General features: G+C 50.7%; 1 protein-coding gene across 2 annotated transcripts; it reads right to left on the reverse strand.

Annotated features, from left to right (window-relative positions):
- Window positions 1–1,540: 1,540 nt before the first annotated feature.
- On the reverse strand, window positions 1,541–15,549 carry TUFT1 (tuftelin 1). 2 transcript variants are annotated; one of them, XM_075608071.1, is made up of 13 exons: window positions 15,373–15,549; window positions 11,080–11,154; window positions 10,500–10,607; window positions 9,610–9,696; window positions 9,004–9,087; window positions 8,411–8,476; window positions 7,793–7,906; window positions 7,576–7,704; window positions 7,113–7,207; window positions 6,161–6,266; window positions 5,761–5,844; window positions 3,175–3,275; window positions 1,541–2,539 (listed from the first exon to the last, which is right to left on the reverse strand). In XM_075608071.1, exons 1-13 carry the CDS (start codon window positions 15,463–15,465, stop codon window positions 2,470–2,472), a joined length of 1,212 nt encoding a protein of 403 aa, XP_075464186.1. In that variant the 5' UTR covers window positions 15,466–15,549; the 3' UTR covers window positions 1,541–2,469. The 2 variants fall into 2 exon arrangements, with proteins under 2 accessions (XP_075464186.1, XP_075464188.1); XM_075608073.1 differs by having other exon boundaries at window positions 1,542–2,536.
- Between the last annotated feature and the right edge of the window lie 1,904 nt (window positions 15,550–17,453).

The following is a 17,453-nucleotide window of genomic DNA, read 5'->3' on the forward strand; positions in this document are numbered from 1 at the left end:
GTGGTGTGGTTTATTGGCCCCGTTAGATCGCGGGAGTGAGTGGGAGCAGCCAATCCATGGGGATATCAGCTCGTGCCACCAGCCCGGCCTCGTCTCTTTATTTTGATCCTTCAAATGCTCCAGTCTTCATCTTAAAGAGGTTTGGAAGTAACTTTTCTAAGGCACAGGGTAAACGCCAGGTGTGTGTGTAATAGAAAGGGGAGGATTGTGTGTGTAACAGAAAGGGGAGGATTGTGTGTGCAAAGTATGTAATCCAGACACAGTACTAGGTCCTCAGCACACGGGGAAGACTCCCGAGAGGTAAGCGCAGTATTACAGGGGGAATCCCCGAGAGGTAAGCGCAGTATTACAGGGGGAATCCCCGAGAGGTAAGCGCAGTATTACAGGGGGAATCCCCGAGAGGTAAGCGCAGTATTATATGGGGAACCCCTGAGAGGTAAGCGCAGTATTACAGGGGGAATCCCCGAGAGGTAAGCGCAGTATTATATGGGGAACCCCTGAGAGGTAAGCGCAGTATTACAGGGGGAATCCCCGAAAGGTAAGCGCAGTATTATATGGGGAACCCTTGAAAGGTAAGCACAGTATTATAGGGGGAACCCCTGAGAGGTAAGCGCAGTATTACAGGGGGAATCCCCGAGAGGTAAGCGCAGTATTATACACGGGGGGGGGGGGGGGGGAAGTCCCCGAGAGGTAAGAGCAGTATTACACACAGGGGGGTTAGTCCTCGAGAGGTAAGCGCAGTATTACACACAGGGGGGTTAGTCCTCGAGAGGTAAATGCAGTATTACACACGGGGGGGGGGAGAGTCCTCGAGAGGTAAGCGCAGTATTACACACAGGGGGGTGGGGGGGGAGAGTCCCCGAGAGGTAAGCGCAGTATTACACACATGGGGGGGGGGGGGAAGAGTCCTCGAGAGGTAAGCGCAGTATTACACACAGGGGGGGGAAATGCTCGAGAGGAAAGCGCAGTATTACACACATGGGGGGGGGGGGGAAGTCCCCGAGAGGTAAGAGCAGTATTACACACAGGGGGGTTAGTCCTCGAGAGGTAAGCGCAGTATTACACACGGGGGGGGGGGAGAGTCCTCGAGAGGTAAGCGCAGTATTACACACAGGGGGGTGGGGGGGGAGAGTCCTCGAGAGGTAAGCGCAGTATTACACACAGGGGGGTGGGGGGGGAGAGTCCTCGAGAGGTAAGCGCAGTATTACACACATGGGGGGGGGGGGAAGAGTCCTCGAGAGGTAAGCGCAGTATTACACACAGGGGGGGGAAATCCTCGAGAGGAAAGCGCAGTATTACACACATGGGGGGGGGGGGGGAAGTCCCCGAGAGGTAAGAGCAGTATTACAAACAGGGGGGGGGGGGAAGAGTCCTCGAGAGGTAAGCGCAGTATTACACACGGGGGGGGGGGAGAGTCCTCGAGAGGTAAGCGCAGTATTACACACAGGGGGGTGGGGGGGGAGAGTCCTCGAGAGGTAAGCGCAGTATTACACACAGGGGGGTGGGGGGGGAGAGTCCTCGAGAGGTAAGCGCAGTATTACACACATGGGGGGGGGGGGGAAGAGTCCTCGAGAGGTAAGCGCAGTATTACACACAGGGGGGGGAAATCCTCGAGAGGAAAGCGCAGTATTACACACATGGGGGGGGGGGGAAGTCCCCGAGAGGTAAGAGCAGTATTACAAACAGGGGGGGGGGGGAAGAGTCCTCGAGAGGTAAGCGCAGTATTACACACAGGGGGGGGAAATCCTCGAGAGGAAAGCGCAGTATTACACACATGGGGGGGGGGGGGGAAGTCCCCGAGAGGTAAGAGCAGTATTACACACAGGGGGGGGGGGGAAGAGTCCTCGAGAGGTAAGCGCAGTATTACACACAGGGGAAACACTTGGCAGCACCTGAGAGTGAAACTAAAAACGGTTTGTAAGAATGTAGTGGACACGCCGCGTCTGGATAACCGCGGCAGAGCAACAGAACATCTTGCCCTGTGATTAACCCTTCAGTGGGATCTGCAGAGCAATGCATTGTCCAGGCACAGAGGGTTAAGGAGGAAAATACTTGGGGGATCTGTTTGCAGGTTGGATCTGGGGGCGCACTGACCCCACAGATTAGGAACATTACATGTTTTATGAGGGAAACGGGCGGCTTTGTTTGGAACATTCTCCAGTTCGATGCTTCGTCTGGTCGCATCGGGACGGGCTATAGGCACATTCTTCTCCACGCTGCGTCGCACGTTCCTCCAGTCGTGAAGAGGTTAACATGCCCCGATCGAGGTAAAACTGTTGCAAACGGACATGGCGCGGTTTCACCAGGGGTAGCCATTGGGAGGGTGCTGGGTAAGTGAGAAGGGTGAACCCACGGCTCACCGCCTGCGATGCCAGCTAGGTACGGTGCCCGGGCAGGGTGACAAGGGACAGACAGACCGGCACACCCGGCGCGATATCAACTTCAGTTCACAGAGCCCAGGCCTGGAGCTCATGTCTCCACCAGTCTAATAAGCGGGAGGGGTCGTCCAGATCCCGAGGGGAGGTACACCCGTTTACTGCTGGGAAAGGAAAGATTACAGATCAGAGAAAAGGGCAATGCCGCGTAGCCGGACAAAAATAACTGTCTGCATAAAGGAAAACCAAGAAAGGGGTGGGGGTGGGGGGGGAGAGAAAGAAAAAGGAAGGGGGGGGGGGGGAGAGAGAAAAAGGAAGGGGGGGGGGGAAGGAGAGAGGAGAAAGGGGTGGAGGGGGGGAGGAGGAGGAAGGGGTGGGGGGAAATACTTAGTTTAGTAGAGTCCCAAGTTATAGATATATATATATATATATAGATATATATATATATCCCGTCAAACAGCTCTTGGACAGAAACCTCAGCTCAGAAAAGGCCCACACGCGAGAAACCTGGGAGATATGCTAATAGGAGTCCTTCAAATATACTTTGCATATCTCCCAGATGGGCTCCTTTTTGAGCACAGGTGTGTCAAGGTGGCTTTGAGGGTCTCTCTCCCCCTCCTTGCACTAAGTCTGCGCTATTGTACTTTATAAAATCAGATCATGTGTCTTCCCTAAATCTATCCATCCTAAAAGCAAAGATTTGGCAGCTCCGGTTTCTATGGAAATGAATGACAAATTGTATTTGTTTGGGGCCCGTATTTTTGGGGTCTGTCCCAGCTCCGCTCCCCCTGTAACTCACCCGTGGTGTACGTTGGGCTTGGAATAGCTCCTCGGCAGAGAAGACGAATGTCCTGCTTGGTTTGTTAGGAAATGGTCCATCCTGTCGTGCAGCTCCAGGTTCTGTGAGAAGGTAGAGTACAGAGGTTCTCAGCAAGGGTACCCCCAATCCCAGCTGGGTATGGCTACCCCAATCACAGCCAGGTGCTGGTACCCCAATCAACAGCCAGGTACTGGTTCCCCAATCACAGCCAGGTACTGGTACACCATTCACAGCCAGGTACTGGTTCCCCAATCACAGCCAGGTACTGGTTCCCCAATCACAGCCAGGTACTGGTACACCATTCACAGCCAGGTGCTGGTACCCCAATCAATAGCCAGGTACTGGTTCCCCAATCACAGCCAGGTGCTGGTACCCCAATCACAGCCAGGTACTGGTACACCATTCACAGCCAGGTACTGGTTCCCCAATCACAGCCAGGTGCTGGTACCCCAATCAATAGCCAGGTACTGGTACACCATTCACAGCCAGGTACTGGTTCCCCAATCACAGCCAGGTGCTGGTACCCCAATCAACAGCCAGGTACTGGTACACCATTCACAGCCAGGTGCTGGTACCCCAATCAAGAGCCAGGTGCTGGTACCCCAATCACAGCCAGGTGCTGGTACCCCAATCAACAGCCGGGTACGGGTACACCATTCACAGCCAGGTACTGGTTCCCCAATCAGGCACTGGTACCCCCCTCTTTACAACAGATTGTAGGCCTATCTGACAGCCAACAGGTTTATTGACCCTAACGTATAAAAGTATTTCACACCCAGGCCCCCGTGTCCCACCACAAAACAAGTTCTATTATTATTATTATTATTATTATTATTATTATTATTATAGGAGTTCAGGTTACTGCCGGTAACTTTGCTCTATACTGTGCTAGGAACTTTATTGACCTAAACCACTGACAAACCGATGGGGTGTGAAGGGATTCCCCAAGGTTACTGCGATGCGGAGGCAGTTAAACTGGGATCTCGTGCGTTAACGTGTAATCCCACCTTCGTGAATCTGCCCCCGTGTATCCATGATAAGAGAGTATTAGAAACAAGCACTTTCCCCGCGCCTTAAAACGGGACTATTTATTGTCGTTTGGAAATAATTGGGGTTTCTTTGCTTGGGGTTTCAGATCCCTGCCCCTGGAAACCCCCACGGATTAACCTCCAAGTTGCAGGACTTGCTGTGTCCGGCCCGGTGGAAGCAGAGAAGATTACACTGGGCAAGTCTGATTTACTGAAAGAACTTGAAGTAAAACTATTGGGGCGACTTATTACTTATAAAACGAGGGTATGTAGCCAACCCTGGGTCTCCCGCAATGTCATGAACAGGGTAACAAGGCCACTTTATGTATCTATTCTTATACATTGGTCCCTTGTCCATCATATTCACTTCCATGTTGGTCGGCCATTTTATTTATCCACGCGTTTTCACTCACTTTAGTGCCCCCTAGGGACATACTCTACACCTACTAGGCTACGGCCCCAGTCACTGCGTGCACGCGTCCGTCGGAGCGCCTGGCGGCGTGTGCACCCTTTTCAGCCGTGACCTGCGGTTGCGCTTCCAGTAAAGAGCAGGAGATCCAATGGGGGGAATGCGTGGCCATGACATCACGTGGCTGGTTCGCCCTCATTGGCTGAACCGCCACTGTAACTAATGATTGGCCGCCGCGCCAACAGACAAAACTCTTGGCAAAGGCGGTCGTGCGCAGCGCCTTGTGCGCACACACACGCGCGCCGACTGGGGCCTGCCCGGGCTGTACCTTGTGCGTGCGCAGCCGAAGCCTGTGGTGCTCCTACACGGCCAAATCGGTTATCTTGTGTAAACCCTTTAATTTCACTTGTATCCCTAGTTAAACACCATATCAGGCCTCTTGTGATATTGCAACGGCCCGCAGCAATGCTACTTAACACACGGCTTAGTAAGGGCGGCCATACTTATTTATCCCTGTATGCCCAATGCCTGCTTCCCGATACCATTGAGTTCTCGCTATACGTGTAACCGTATATACTGTCTGCACCTGGCACATTGTTACCGTTTTATGCTTTATTTGTGTTACACACATGTCAGGAGTTTGGTTTATTCTGCGTTTGTTCTCCCCAGGACGTCACAGAGTCTTGGCGCCGTTTCACATTTGTGCGTTTGCCACGCGAGTGTATAAATGGCAGAATGCATTCTTTGCTTTTTGGTCTTGACAAAGGCTTCGGCGGGAACCAAAACATCGAATAAATCTTCCATATGGTTTGATGGATTGCCCAATTCTCCTGCTGTATACACGCTAGCAACACACACGCACACGCTAGCAACACACACACACACACACACTTTCCCTGCAGAGATTAACCTCTTCTATGTTCTATGTTATTTATGTAACAATGTCTCCAAAACCCAAAATAATTCAATAAACAGCGTAAAAGAAGTTTCTTTCTGTGTTGGATGAGAGAGAAGTGTCTCCTTGTGGAAATAAAGGCAGAGAAAGCACTGTGTATAAAAGCACTGTGTATAAAAGCACTGTGTATAAAAGCACTGTGCTCTGGCCACGCACGGCCCTGCCACGGTTACCTCCGCCTGAAGCCACGACACTTTCTCCCGCAGGTCCTGGATCAGGGTGTCTTTTTCCTGCATCACTGTCCGGGAGTTTTGCAGCTGTGAGACACACAAGGAGAGGTGTTACATTGTCTCACACCGATCACAAGGCCGCAACACAACTACAATCATCACAAATGTTACCAATTGTAGCAACACTGTCTGGTGTAATACGGAGCTTGTCTGGATAAGCACTTTGTGCCTTAATCACTAAGCAGTGCTAAACTGCAAGGCACCTTACACGGTCCAGTCCCCTCCATGTGCCTCTATATGCCCTGTATATGGAGAACATGGGACTGGTGTGTGCATATTAATGCCACCCCCCGATGCTGCCGCAGTACCCTTCCTCTCTCGGGATTGGCTCCCCGGATCTCACCTGCTCGATCATCTGACGCACTTTACGTTGGTGGCTCTTAAGCATGTCGTCCAGGTGGTGGATCTTCTCCTTAAGACTCGCTACCGTCTTCTCCAGCTCCACACTCCTGGGGGGCAGGGGCAGTTAGGACGCGTGAGAGGGGGCAGCTAGGTAGGTGGGACGCGTGAGAGAGGGGCAGCTAGTTAGGTGGGATGCGTGAGAGAGGGGCAGCTAGGTAGGTGGGACACGTGTACAAGAGGGGAGCAGTAAGTCACAGAGGACAGGGGCAATAGGTCCCATGCTACAGGGTTAAAGATATAATCCCCAGCAGTGGTGTGTGGTGTGTGTGTGTGTGTGTGTGAGAGATATAGGGAGGAGCGGCCTTAAACAATGACAGCAAGTGTGAATCAGGGGAACCTGGCTCAATTTCCGGTGTCGGCGGCTTTGAGCAAGTCACTTTATCTCCCTGTGCCTCAGTCACCAACACACATAGATTGTAAGCTCTGTGGGGCCGGGACTGTGTCTGTAACATTCCCATGTGCTGCGTATCGCGCGCTGTGCTGTAATAGTGACGCGCGTTGTGTCCCATTGGTAGAAAAGCGCTATATGAAATGTGAAAATATATATCCTCGCCTGCAGAAAGGGGGTGGGACCCCTGGCTCTCCCCCCACCGCTCACCTCGCCTGCAGAAAGGGGGTGGGACCCCTGGCTCTCCCCCACCCCTCACCTCGCCTGCAGAAAGGGGGTGGGACCCCTGGCTCTCCCCCCACCGCTAACCTCCCTTGCAGAAAGGGTGTGTGACCCCTGGCTCTCCCCCACCCCTCACCTTGCCTGCAGAAAGTGGGTGGGACCCCTGGCTCTCCCCACCACGTCGCCTGCAGAATCTGGTTGGGATGGGACCCCTGGCTCTCCCCGGACCCCTCACCCCACCTGCAGAATGTGGGTGGGACCCTGGCTCTCCCCCACCCCTCACCTCGCCTGCAGGGCTCCATCCTGCTCCTTCTGCCCCCGCAGCTGCTCCAGCTCCAGCTCATTCTCCTTCATCCTGAGCAGCAGGTCTTGGTATTCCTGCAGAGACAGAACATGGTGTGAGCGCTGGGATTAGCCCAGGAGGGCACCGCCCTGTGCCACACATGCAGGAGGGCACCGTGCCATGCAGGCAGGAGGCATCGTACCGCACGTGCAGGCGAGCGCCAATCTGTGCCGCGTGGGCAGGGGACACTACAGTAAGTCACATTATCTCCGTGTTTCCCAGGTAAGTTGTATTGGGTGGGTGACACCATTTGACGTGCACACACACACACACACACAGTGCGTGTCACCCAGTACCAGTGGTGCATGTACGTCACATCTATCTACATTGTGCACAAAAAAATAATTTGCAAAATTAAAACAATTAATAAAACAATTAATTAGTACACACACGTTCCTCTCACCTTTTCCATACCACCCATCAGCCTGCCCATCTCTTCCACTTGTTCCTTGCGCTCTGCGGCGGTTTCCTCGGCCTCTCTGCGCGCCCGGCTGCTCTTCTCCACCTCCTGCTGGCATTGGCGCAGCTTGTCCTGCGAGGGGACAGTAAGTGGTCACTAAGCTGGAGGGGTCAGTAACGCATTGCGGCGCGGCAGCGGTCAGTGACCCCCAAAGACTGACCTCATATGTGCAGCGCTCAGCCTGGTGCTTCCTCTCGGCCTCCTGCAGCCTCGCAAACAGCCGCTGTGTCTTCTCCCGCATGCTCTCCCCATTGTCCATTGGGAACTGCTCTTCCTGCAAGGACAAGGATCAGACTCCTGTGCCCACCGGGGAGGATCAGACTCCTGTGCCCACCGGGGAGGATCAGACTCCTGTGCCCACCGGGGAGGATCAGACTCCTGTGCCCACCGGGGAGGATCAGACTCCTGTGCCCACCGGGGAGGATCAGACTCCTGTGCCCACCAGGGAGGATCAGACTCCTGTGCCCACCGGGGAGGATCAGACTCCTGTGCCCACCGGGGAGGATCAGACTCCTGTGCCCACCGGGGAGGATCAGACTCCTGTGCCCACCAGGGAGGATCAGACTCCTGTGCCCACCGGGGAGGATCAGACTCCTGTGCCCACCGGGGAGGATCAGACTCCTGTGCCCACCGGGGAGGATCAGACTCCTGTGCCCACCGAGGAGGATCAGACTCCTGTGACCACTGGGGACAGGGACCAGAGCAGCCCCAGCAATCCCACTTAACCCTAATCTGTTAGGGCACCCACTAACCCCACTGCCAAATGCGGAGCCCTCACCTGTTCCTCTGGTGCCGGCCTCTGCCAGGACTCCCCATAGTGTCTGATCCCGTTCTGCTTCTGCACCTGCAAAGCCAAAATGCTATCAGAGGCGGAGGTGCCCAACCCGCCCCATGAGACTCGGCCGTCTCCGTCAGCTGCCCCGAGGATGCTCCACTCACTCACCACCTGTGCATCGGGTCACACGTTACCACGCGAGATCTTTATTATACAATCATTAAAGCCGCTGACATCCAGATCTTCCACTTCAAAAGATTCTTAGAAGTTAGAAGAACGCGTCCAACTCTTCCAAGAACCTGAGATGTCCCCAAGCTGCACGTGATCCTGATCGACTCACGCAGAACGCAGTCACGTACACACACACACACACACACACACACTTTGGACCCCTGTAAAATCTATGGGATAAGAGGAGCCTATAACACAATGCATGGCCCGTCTTAGCATCCCCATATTCAGTCTATACGTTGGGCTGGAAGGAATCGCAGTGTTTATGGAAAGGGGGAGCGTAATGGGAGAAGGGTCCCAGAAATCTTCCTGCTAAGAGAAAAGCCCTTAAAAAAGGTCAGCGCCCCCCGAGCTGGCCCCGTTACCTTGTCCGGCTGCAGATACTCCGCTCCTGGTTTTGAGGGCGCAGAACGGAAGTCTTCTCTCAGCTGTTTCAATGACGTACGAGCCTAAGGGAGAAACCTAAGTGAGGCTCTGGGGGGGGACACACCCCGAGAGGGACACACCCCACACTCAATGTGATGAAACAAAGCAGCAATTACCCTATACAAATCAGGGCCATAGTAATGAGGGATCTCCCAGGAACTCCATCCCGGATCCTTCTTATTTAAGATATATTTCTTGGCGATGGACGGGAAACCCATAAAGCGATTAGGAAATTATAACGGGTAGGATATTAACCCCTCCCCTGCCAGAGGAACCAGCAATGCTTGGCCACGCCTGATCGGTTATTGAAGTTTACATGTCAAATCATGTAATTTTTTTGCATGGTGTTTTGTAAAAAAAAACAAAAACATTACGGATATAAAATACCCTTCTAGTGTTACGTTACTGGCGTCCTCCTTGACCCCTTAATAATTTGGATACCCCTCTCCCAGCATAGTGGTGTGTGGGTGCATGTGGTTGGTGTGCGTGTGGCACACACACACACACACACACACACACACACGACCCCTCCCCGTCCCTCTCACCTCCTGAATGTGACGGACTTCATTCTTTAGCTGGCTCACATTCCACTCGTGGTTGGCTTTGTTTTCCGCTCGGGCCTTCAGGTAAACCTGGTAGAGCAGGAGGAGGATTAGAGACGTTCAAATCAAAATAGGTGTGGACTTCTGGGTAATTTATGGGGGTTTTGCAAGGAAAAGGTGCCGGGACTCCCCCAAAAAATGGTTTAAGGGAAATTCATTTACATCTAAAAACTACAATAAAGTATACATAATCCAAACGGTATACCACAAAAAGACAAAAAGACCCAGTGTTACAAATTGTATACCACAAAAGACAAAAAGCCCCAGTGTTACAAATTGTATAGTTACACACTGATCTCTCCCTCGTCTCAGAACGAAGGCTCATTCAGGCAAATTCTTTGGTGAAAGTATCTTTGATCCCGTACCCCCCCCCCCCCCTAATGTATCCCCTTTATACAGGTCCTAGCACTGCCTGCAAACACTCTCTTAACCTCAGGAGGTTACAGGCTTAATAATACTTTGGCCAAACAAGTAGACAAGGTTTCTGCGCTCGTGCTGTCAATCAATCTATTAGTGTAATCCGTTTGCAGCTACTCGTGAGGGGTCACTCCTCAAATCGCCCCTATTTTATGGGAACTGCCCCAAAAGGGAATTTGGGTGGGGGAGTGTGCGCGTGTGTGTGTGTGGGAGCATGGGCGAGCGTGCATGGGGGGAAAGCGTGCGCAGGGGAGGAGCGCGTGTGTGTGTGGGGGGGGGGGTGTGTGAGGGGCATGCGTGTGTGGGGGGCATGTGTGTGTGTGTGTGGGGTGTATCTGGTAAGCAGCCAGCTCCGGGGTGGAGGAGTTGTGCTGCCACATACACTGCACAGAGACAGGTGCAGACGAGGCTCGAACCTTAATAATCTCTTCATCTCCTTCTGTGGACTTGACGAGCTCGGAGTTCAGGGTGCGGGGCTCACGGACAGGTCGGGGAGAGATCAGAGCAAACGGACGTCCAACCGGCTGAGGGGACGCAACAAGGTACAAGGTCAGAAGCAGCGTGTCACAGCGGCGTCCCCGTCACCGAGCGCTCCCACAAACACGTACCGAACCCATTGAGAGAATAATTAGCAGCAATAAAGCGCGTTGTGCAATAATGATACATTGCACACAGTAACAACGTCATCAATAAGTGGGGTCATCAAAACACCCAGCTGCTGTAATGAACTGAACTTAAAGGCACAAGCGACTATTCTCCAGCCAACCCCCCGACATCACACAGGAGTAACCTCTTATTTCAGGAGGGCCGAGCAACCGGGAGGAGGTCGTTATTTTTGGTGGGGCATTGAATAATATTGTGGTAATATAAGAGGGTGACTGTGTGCTCCGATTGGCTGGTGATGACAGACGCCCCTCTCTCAGCTCCGATTGGCTGGTGATGACACAGACGCCCCTCTCTTGGCTCAGTGCCCGCACAGGTGCGGAGGCTGTTTACCCTGCATTTGTTGGGGTCAGTCCTCTCGGGGGATCGCTCCGAACGCAGTGTCAGACGCAGGGTCCTTACATGGTCCTGAGAGAGAACAAAAAGCAAAAACGTAAGCAACAGCAGGGTACACCCCCAAACACTGACCGGTCACCCCAATAAAGCCCACTTCCATTCACAGGAGGGAGCAGCGGGACGAGCAGCACAGTTAGAAGACAATCACCTAGTTCCCTCATTTAAAGCTATTTATTATAGTCATTTCTTTTACTTGAATACAGGCACAGCGAAGGAATCCATTCCTATCCTGAAGAGCTTACAATCTAAATCAGTGACACGCAGAGACGTACAGTATGTGTGGCTCTCTGGTAGCTAAGGGGTTACACTCTGACCCTTCGTGCGGTCAGGGAGCAATAGTATGAAGGGTCCCGGTGAATGCCCTCCCCAAATTAGAGCTTGTTCAGAGGAAGACCCCACACAGCCTTGCACCGGGGGCCCCCAATCTCTGCGGGTGCACCCAGACCCCCCCACCGATCTCTGCACCCCCCCCCCAATCTCTGCTGCCCGGTACTGAGAAACTGGCCACAGATTGTCAGTTTTGATTGGACCTGGTCACTTCTCGCACAGTGTGTTTCTCGAGGTCACACAGGAAGTGAGAAACCTCCCTGACCCGATGCTCACGCGGTCAGGGATCGGGTCAGGGAGCAAAGTCTTTTTGGGCCGGCCCAGTAAGGAATGATACAAAGTATTCAGCACATGAAAGACAGACACTGTATCTACACAAAGTATAATGCAGGGACAGGTGCAACATACTGAAGTATAGAGCAGTGCTGAGTATACACAGCCGCACACAAGTGGGTGACAGACACCCTGACATGATCACAGCTTCTCACCTTCCCTAATAGCGCACTACACAATTACTGTCTGAAGAATACAACACCCACCCAGGCATCAGGGCTGAGTTATACGGAAGCGCACAATGGCGGCCATTTTTAAGAAGTCCCAGATCAACTTTTGCACCAATAATTCTCCGGAATACAAAACCCTGCTTTTCTTCCCACACTGAAGTGAATGCCGAGGCTCACAGAGAGAAAGTCACAGAGTAACGTCAGTGTCAGCGCGCGGGAAGAGCCCCTTCCTGTCCCGCCGAGCCAGCCTTTGTCTGAACAGGTTTCCCCCAGTTACCAGCGCACAGAAAATGCTGACACTCTCCTTCTAAACCAGTTCCCGTCCGCCAGCAAAAAGGGATCATTATCCCGCTGCCAAACCCGGGCCTGTAACAGCCAGAGCGCAGACACGGCGTCGCCGTGGGAACACGCCACACCTCGCACAGGCTCTGTGCGTGCGCGCTTAACCCTTTCACTGCTACACACGGGATATCTGGGGACAGCCCCAGTTCCTGCCCTGTATACAACACGGGCACAGCGACATTACCCTGCAGAGCTTACAATCCACAAGTATCTCAGCGCGTGACCTTTGAAGGCACTTTCTCCCACATCAAAGGCAAGAACGGAAAGGAATAAAACACAATGTTGCTTATTTCCAAGATCCCAGTGGGGTTTTTTGTAGGGTCGCTGCACTTTTAGTAAGGAAGCCGTTTAGTGCAATACGAGTTTCTCACGTCAGTCCCGTACGTGTGGGGTTACACCAGGGGTAGGAAACTCCATCACAGGTCAGGTTTACAGGATATCCCTGCTTCAGCACAGGTGGCTCAGTCTTTACTGCACCACCTGTGCTGAAGCAGGGATATCCTGAGAACTTGACCTCTTGGGGTCCCTTGAGGCCTGGAATTGCCCACCCCTGTGTTAGAGATTCTGGGTGTTTGTTTTTATAATACTGTTTTACACGACACGCGCACACGCGCACACGCCATTTCCCAGCTCTGCGTGACCTTTATCTATCCTTCCATCAGTAGTAAACATGTAATTGCAAGCTCACTGGGTCACAGGTCTGCTGCGCATTTCCTGTACAAACACAAACTAACAGGACAGGTTGTTACCAAATCACAACCCCCAGAGCTGCCGCTACCAATCCACACACACCGGATCAGCTGCATTTCTGCATATATTCACCCTGCCCCGAGAGGCGCAGCTAGGGCAGGGTGACCCTGTAAGAAGCAACAGCTCTACGTCCTGCCCTAAATATTATCCCAATCACTCCCTGCCCTAGATTTAACACACCGCCTAACCGTGCGTCTATTCACCGTCACAGCCCATAAAGAATTCCCGTCAGCCCATGGGTTCAATCCTAAACCTTTATATGCCAGTCCTAGACCAGAACTTCTTGTTTCATCAAATCCCAGCAACAGAAACAAACCTATCGTACCCCGCACATCCCGTTCTCTTATCGTTATTTCTAACGCGCCAAAGTGCCACAGCGCTGTACAGATTTGTATATTACACACCAGTGAGGTCAAACAGATAGAAAGAGGTAACCAGGGCACCGGTCCCAAGAGCTAACACTCTACATCAGTGTTTCCCAAACTTTTTTTTCCCGTGGCCCGGATATTTTGATACTTCTCCTTCGTGACCCACTAAAAATATGTTACCGCCTATACTGGCCTATAGGTAAAATAAAACAGATATGAATGTCCATACAGTTTTCATATACTATAATAAAAAAGCATTTACTCTTACAAAAATGCCAGCAGTAACTTGCATGTAGAGAATATGAAGTCCAGTAAATGAAAAGATCACAGCTCCGTTTGCGTAACCAGTTGTACAAGGGGCTAGACTCGGTTCTTGGGATAGTGAGCGTCCGTCCCGCGCGCTGGGACACACGGACACCGCAACGCGATACCCGGATCCTACAGTCTCCCACGTCACCGCACCTCACAATGTTTTTCAATGAAACTGACTGAACGCACTACTACAGAGCTTCAACTGGCAATCAGACCGCAAGTCGCGTGCCTCTCCCGCCACCTCGCCATTTGCCGCGAACGAGACTCCGAAACGGCGCGGTGAGGCGCAGACGGAGCGCTTCGTTCGTCTCGATTAATTGAATTTATTCAATAGTTCCCGATTCAACGTTATTTACTCGTATTTTAGAGTTTTGTGAAAAAAACAAAACCCAAGAACAAAGCACCTAGGTTTTCGAGAGGTTTTTTTAAGCGACCCGGCATTTTGCTTCCGTGGCCCGGTGCCGGGTCGTGACCCACCATCTGGGAAACGCTGCTCTACATTATATCCGAAAAGTGTACCTAAATGTCCCGGTATTTCAAAGGGTCTAGATCCTATAGATGCCCCGTGTTTCTCCAATATATCCCTGTCATAAAGAAATAAAAAGTCCTTTTGCCCCATACTTCAGTCCTAAAATCTTCCGGTCACCTTTTTATCCCATTCAACACATTCGGAAATCATAAGGAACAGCCCTGACCTACCCCCCCCCCCCCCCCTTCCTTCCCCACACTAAATAACACACTGAGCAGCCTCTCTCCCACTCAATGTGCAGCCTGCGGAGGGACGCCCCCCACCCAGTGCAACCTTACACGGTCTGCTGCACCAACATATTCCAGAGCGCAGTACAAAACGGCGCCATGACGCACAGAATACACAATGACACAATAGATAGACACACCTGTGACACCACAACGAACATTTATGGAAGGAGGAGGAGTGGGAACGTTCTCTGATAAAGTTTCCGCGAGTTACAATGTATATAAATTCTATTTACTCATACAGTAAGAATATGTCATCACATAACACACAACAATATACATAATACACAACAATATACATAATACACAACAATATACATTCTTTCCCCCCATTACCCGGGCAGGGCTCACATCTTACAGTGACATTCACATATATCTATTAACATGTTCAGCAACTTCAACGCAATGCTCTACAGGTTATCGTTATATAATGCTCTGCAGGTTAGATAATGCTCTGTATGTTGCATATATATATATATATATATATATATATATATATATATATATATATATATATATATATATACACATATATATATATATACACATATACACATATACACACACTAAATGAAGAATAGGCACATAGCTGTAGGATTAGGCACTCGCTGGATAATCCGTGTTCACTTCTCCGAACAAAACAATACATAACTAGAAAGTGTCTGCGGCAATCCAGAATTAGAGAAATATACAGATAAATGTATTTAACATCATGAGATACAAACAATAAAAAAAGTGTGCGTGAGACAGGGCGACACACACACACACACACCTCTGTACACAGGTAATTAAACATATACGCACAGGTTTATAATCTCTATACACAGATATATATATATATATATATATTATATATATACACACACACTCACCGGCTCTGTCTCCGTCTCTGTCTCCAGGCTGAGTTGCTGCAGAGTACACAGGTTGTTCATTCTTGTCCAGGACCGGTCTCTAACACAGACCATACAGCCACACACACCGTACACTGACAGTACGACTGCACACAGACTGTATACAGCCGCACACCCCAGACTGAACCGGGGGAGGGGTCCAATGCCTTTAATAGCACAGTGACATCACTGGGTCTGACCACACCCATTCCACTCTGAGAGACAATCTGATTGGCTCGCTGAATACTGAGGGCGGGGTTAACTTCACCCTGAGAAACAAAGGACAGATGGACGCACGCACACACTTTAAGTTATGGTGGGTGAAAAAGGCAACAAAAAACCTCCACCGTTAGCATATAGCCAATAAAGAATATCACTTGTGAGCACATTCACATGTCTTAGACAGGTCTGCAACCCTGCCCTTCAACCATCATCACCCAGCACACAGTGCTAGCACTGCAGCAAGGGATTCTGGGAAATTACATACAAATGAGCACACAGTTTCACCTTTTGCATGGAATATCCATTCACATGGAACCCATATAAGCAAATGCAACGCTGTACACAGCATTATGCTGTGTACAGCAGAGCATTTGCTTATATGGGTTCCATGTAAATGGTTTTTCAGGCAAAGGGTGACACTGTGTGCTCATTTGCATGTCCTTTCCCAGAATCCCTTGCTGCAGTGGAAGCACTGTATGCTAGGTGATACTGGTGAAAAGCAGGGTTGCAGACCTGTCTAAGATAAATCGGCAGCAGTGTACCCAGCGCTGTACAACAGAGACAATACAGTGAATTATAATACAACTAGCTTTTGTGCCTGCTATCGCCCGGGGAATGTAATATTGAATACACACACATATATATATATATACTGTGTGCTCATTTGCATGTCATTTCCCAGAATACCTTGCTGCAGTGGAAGTGATGTATGCTGGGTGATAATGGGGAAAGGCGGGGTTGCAGACCTGCCTAAGACATGCAAATGAGCATACAGTTATATTTGCATATTTGCTTTCCTGTGGAGGGTTTTTGTCACTTTTTTTACTCACCATAACTTAACTCAGTATTATGGTTTTTATATATACACACACACACACACACACACACACACACACACACACACACACACACACACACACACACACACACACACACACACACACACACACACACACACACACACACACACACACACACACACACACACACACACACACACACACACACACACACACACACACACACACACACACACACACACACACACACACACACACACACACACACACACACACACACACACACACACACACACACACACACACACACACACTGACAAATCACCAAAAAATCTACTCGCCACACAAAAAAATCTACTCGCCACCTAGTACCAAACGTGTGCTGCTTGGGCCAATATTTACTCGCCCGGGGGTTAAATCCACTCGCCCAGGGCGAGCAAATGTATAGGTTTGTCGAACACTGTATATATATATATATACATGTAGAGGTATCAGTACCGTGTTAGCCGAGCTTCAATAATCAAAAAATAAATAGATGATACCGTTCTGTGGCTAACGAAATGCTTTTATTTGTGCGAGCTTTCGAGATACACTGATCTCTTCTTCCGGCGATGTTACAATGAATGAAGCAAGGATAACTTAAAAACAGTGTCTCTTGGAATGTTATCTGTGCTGTTCCTTCCCCCGGTGTGGATGTGTTTTATGGCTAGAGGTGTCAAAGGGTAGCTGAAAGCAAGTGAAGAAAGAGTGTGTATGTGTATCAGTGTGAATAAAAATGAATGGAGAGCCCACAGTATAAACAGTGCTCTACACAAGGTGTGTGTGGAGTGAGAGGGATATAAATGGTGTGGGTGGGTGTGGAAATGTGAGAGTTTGTAGCACAACTAAAAGTGTGTGTGGATACTATGTGGTCCCTATTGGTGTATATGGATGGAAAAATGAGGAGTATTAGTATGTGTGAGAGACAGCTGTGTGTGCATACATATAGCACAGTATGTACAGACATGGCCTTTAGCGCTCATGGGAAGAGAGTTCGCTAGT

This window comes from Ascaphus truei, chromosome 7 (assembly GCF_040206685.1).
Source record: "Ascaphus truei isolate aAscTru1 chromosome 7, aAscTru1.hap1, whole genome shotgun sequence".
In the NCBI taxonomy this organism is placed as follows: domain Eukaryota; kingdom Metazoa; phylum Chordata; class Amphibia; order Anura; family Ascaphidae; genus Ascaphus; species Ascaphus truei.

What these genes read in the sequence shown, in the direction of transcription:
- TUFT1 (XM_075608071.1), bottom strand. Translation starts at nt 15,465, where the DNA reads ATGGTCTGTGTTAGAGACCGGTCCTGGACAAGAATGAACAACCTGTGT. An exon ending in AGTATCTGCAGCCGGACAAG is followed by an intron (nt 8,477 to 9,003) that starts GTAACGGGGCCA and finishes TTGGCTTTGCAG; the next exon opens with GTGCAGAAGCAGAACGGGAT. An exon ending in AAGCCCAACGTACACCACGG is followed by an intron (nt 2,540 to 3,174) that starts GTGAGTTACAGG and finishes TTCCTTTCCCAG; the next exon opens with CAGTAAACGGGTGTACCTCC.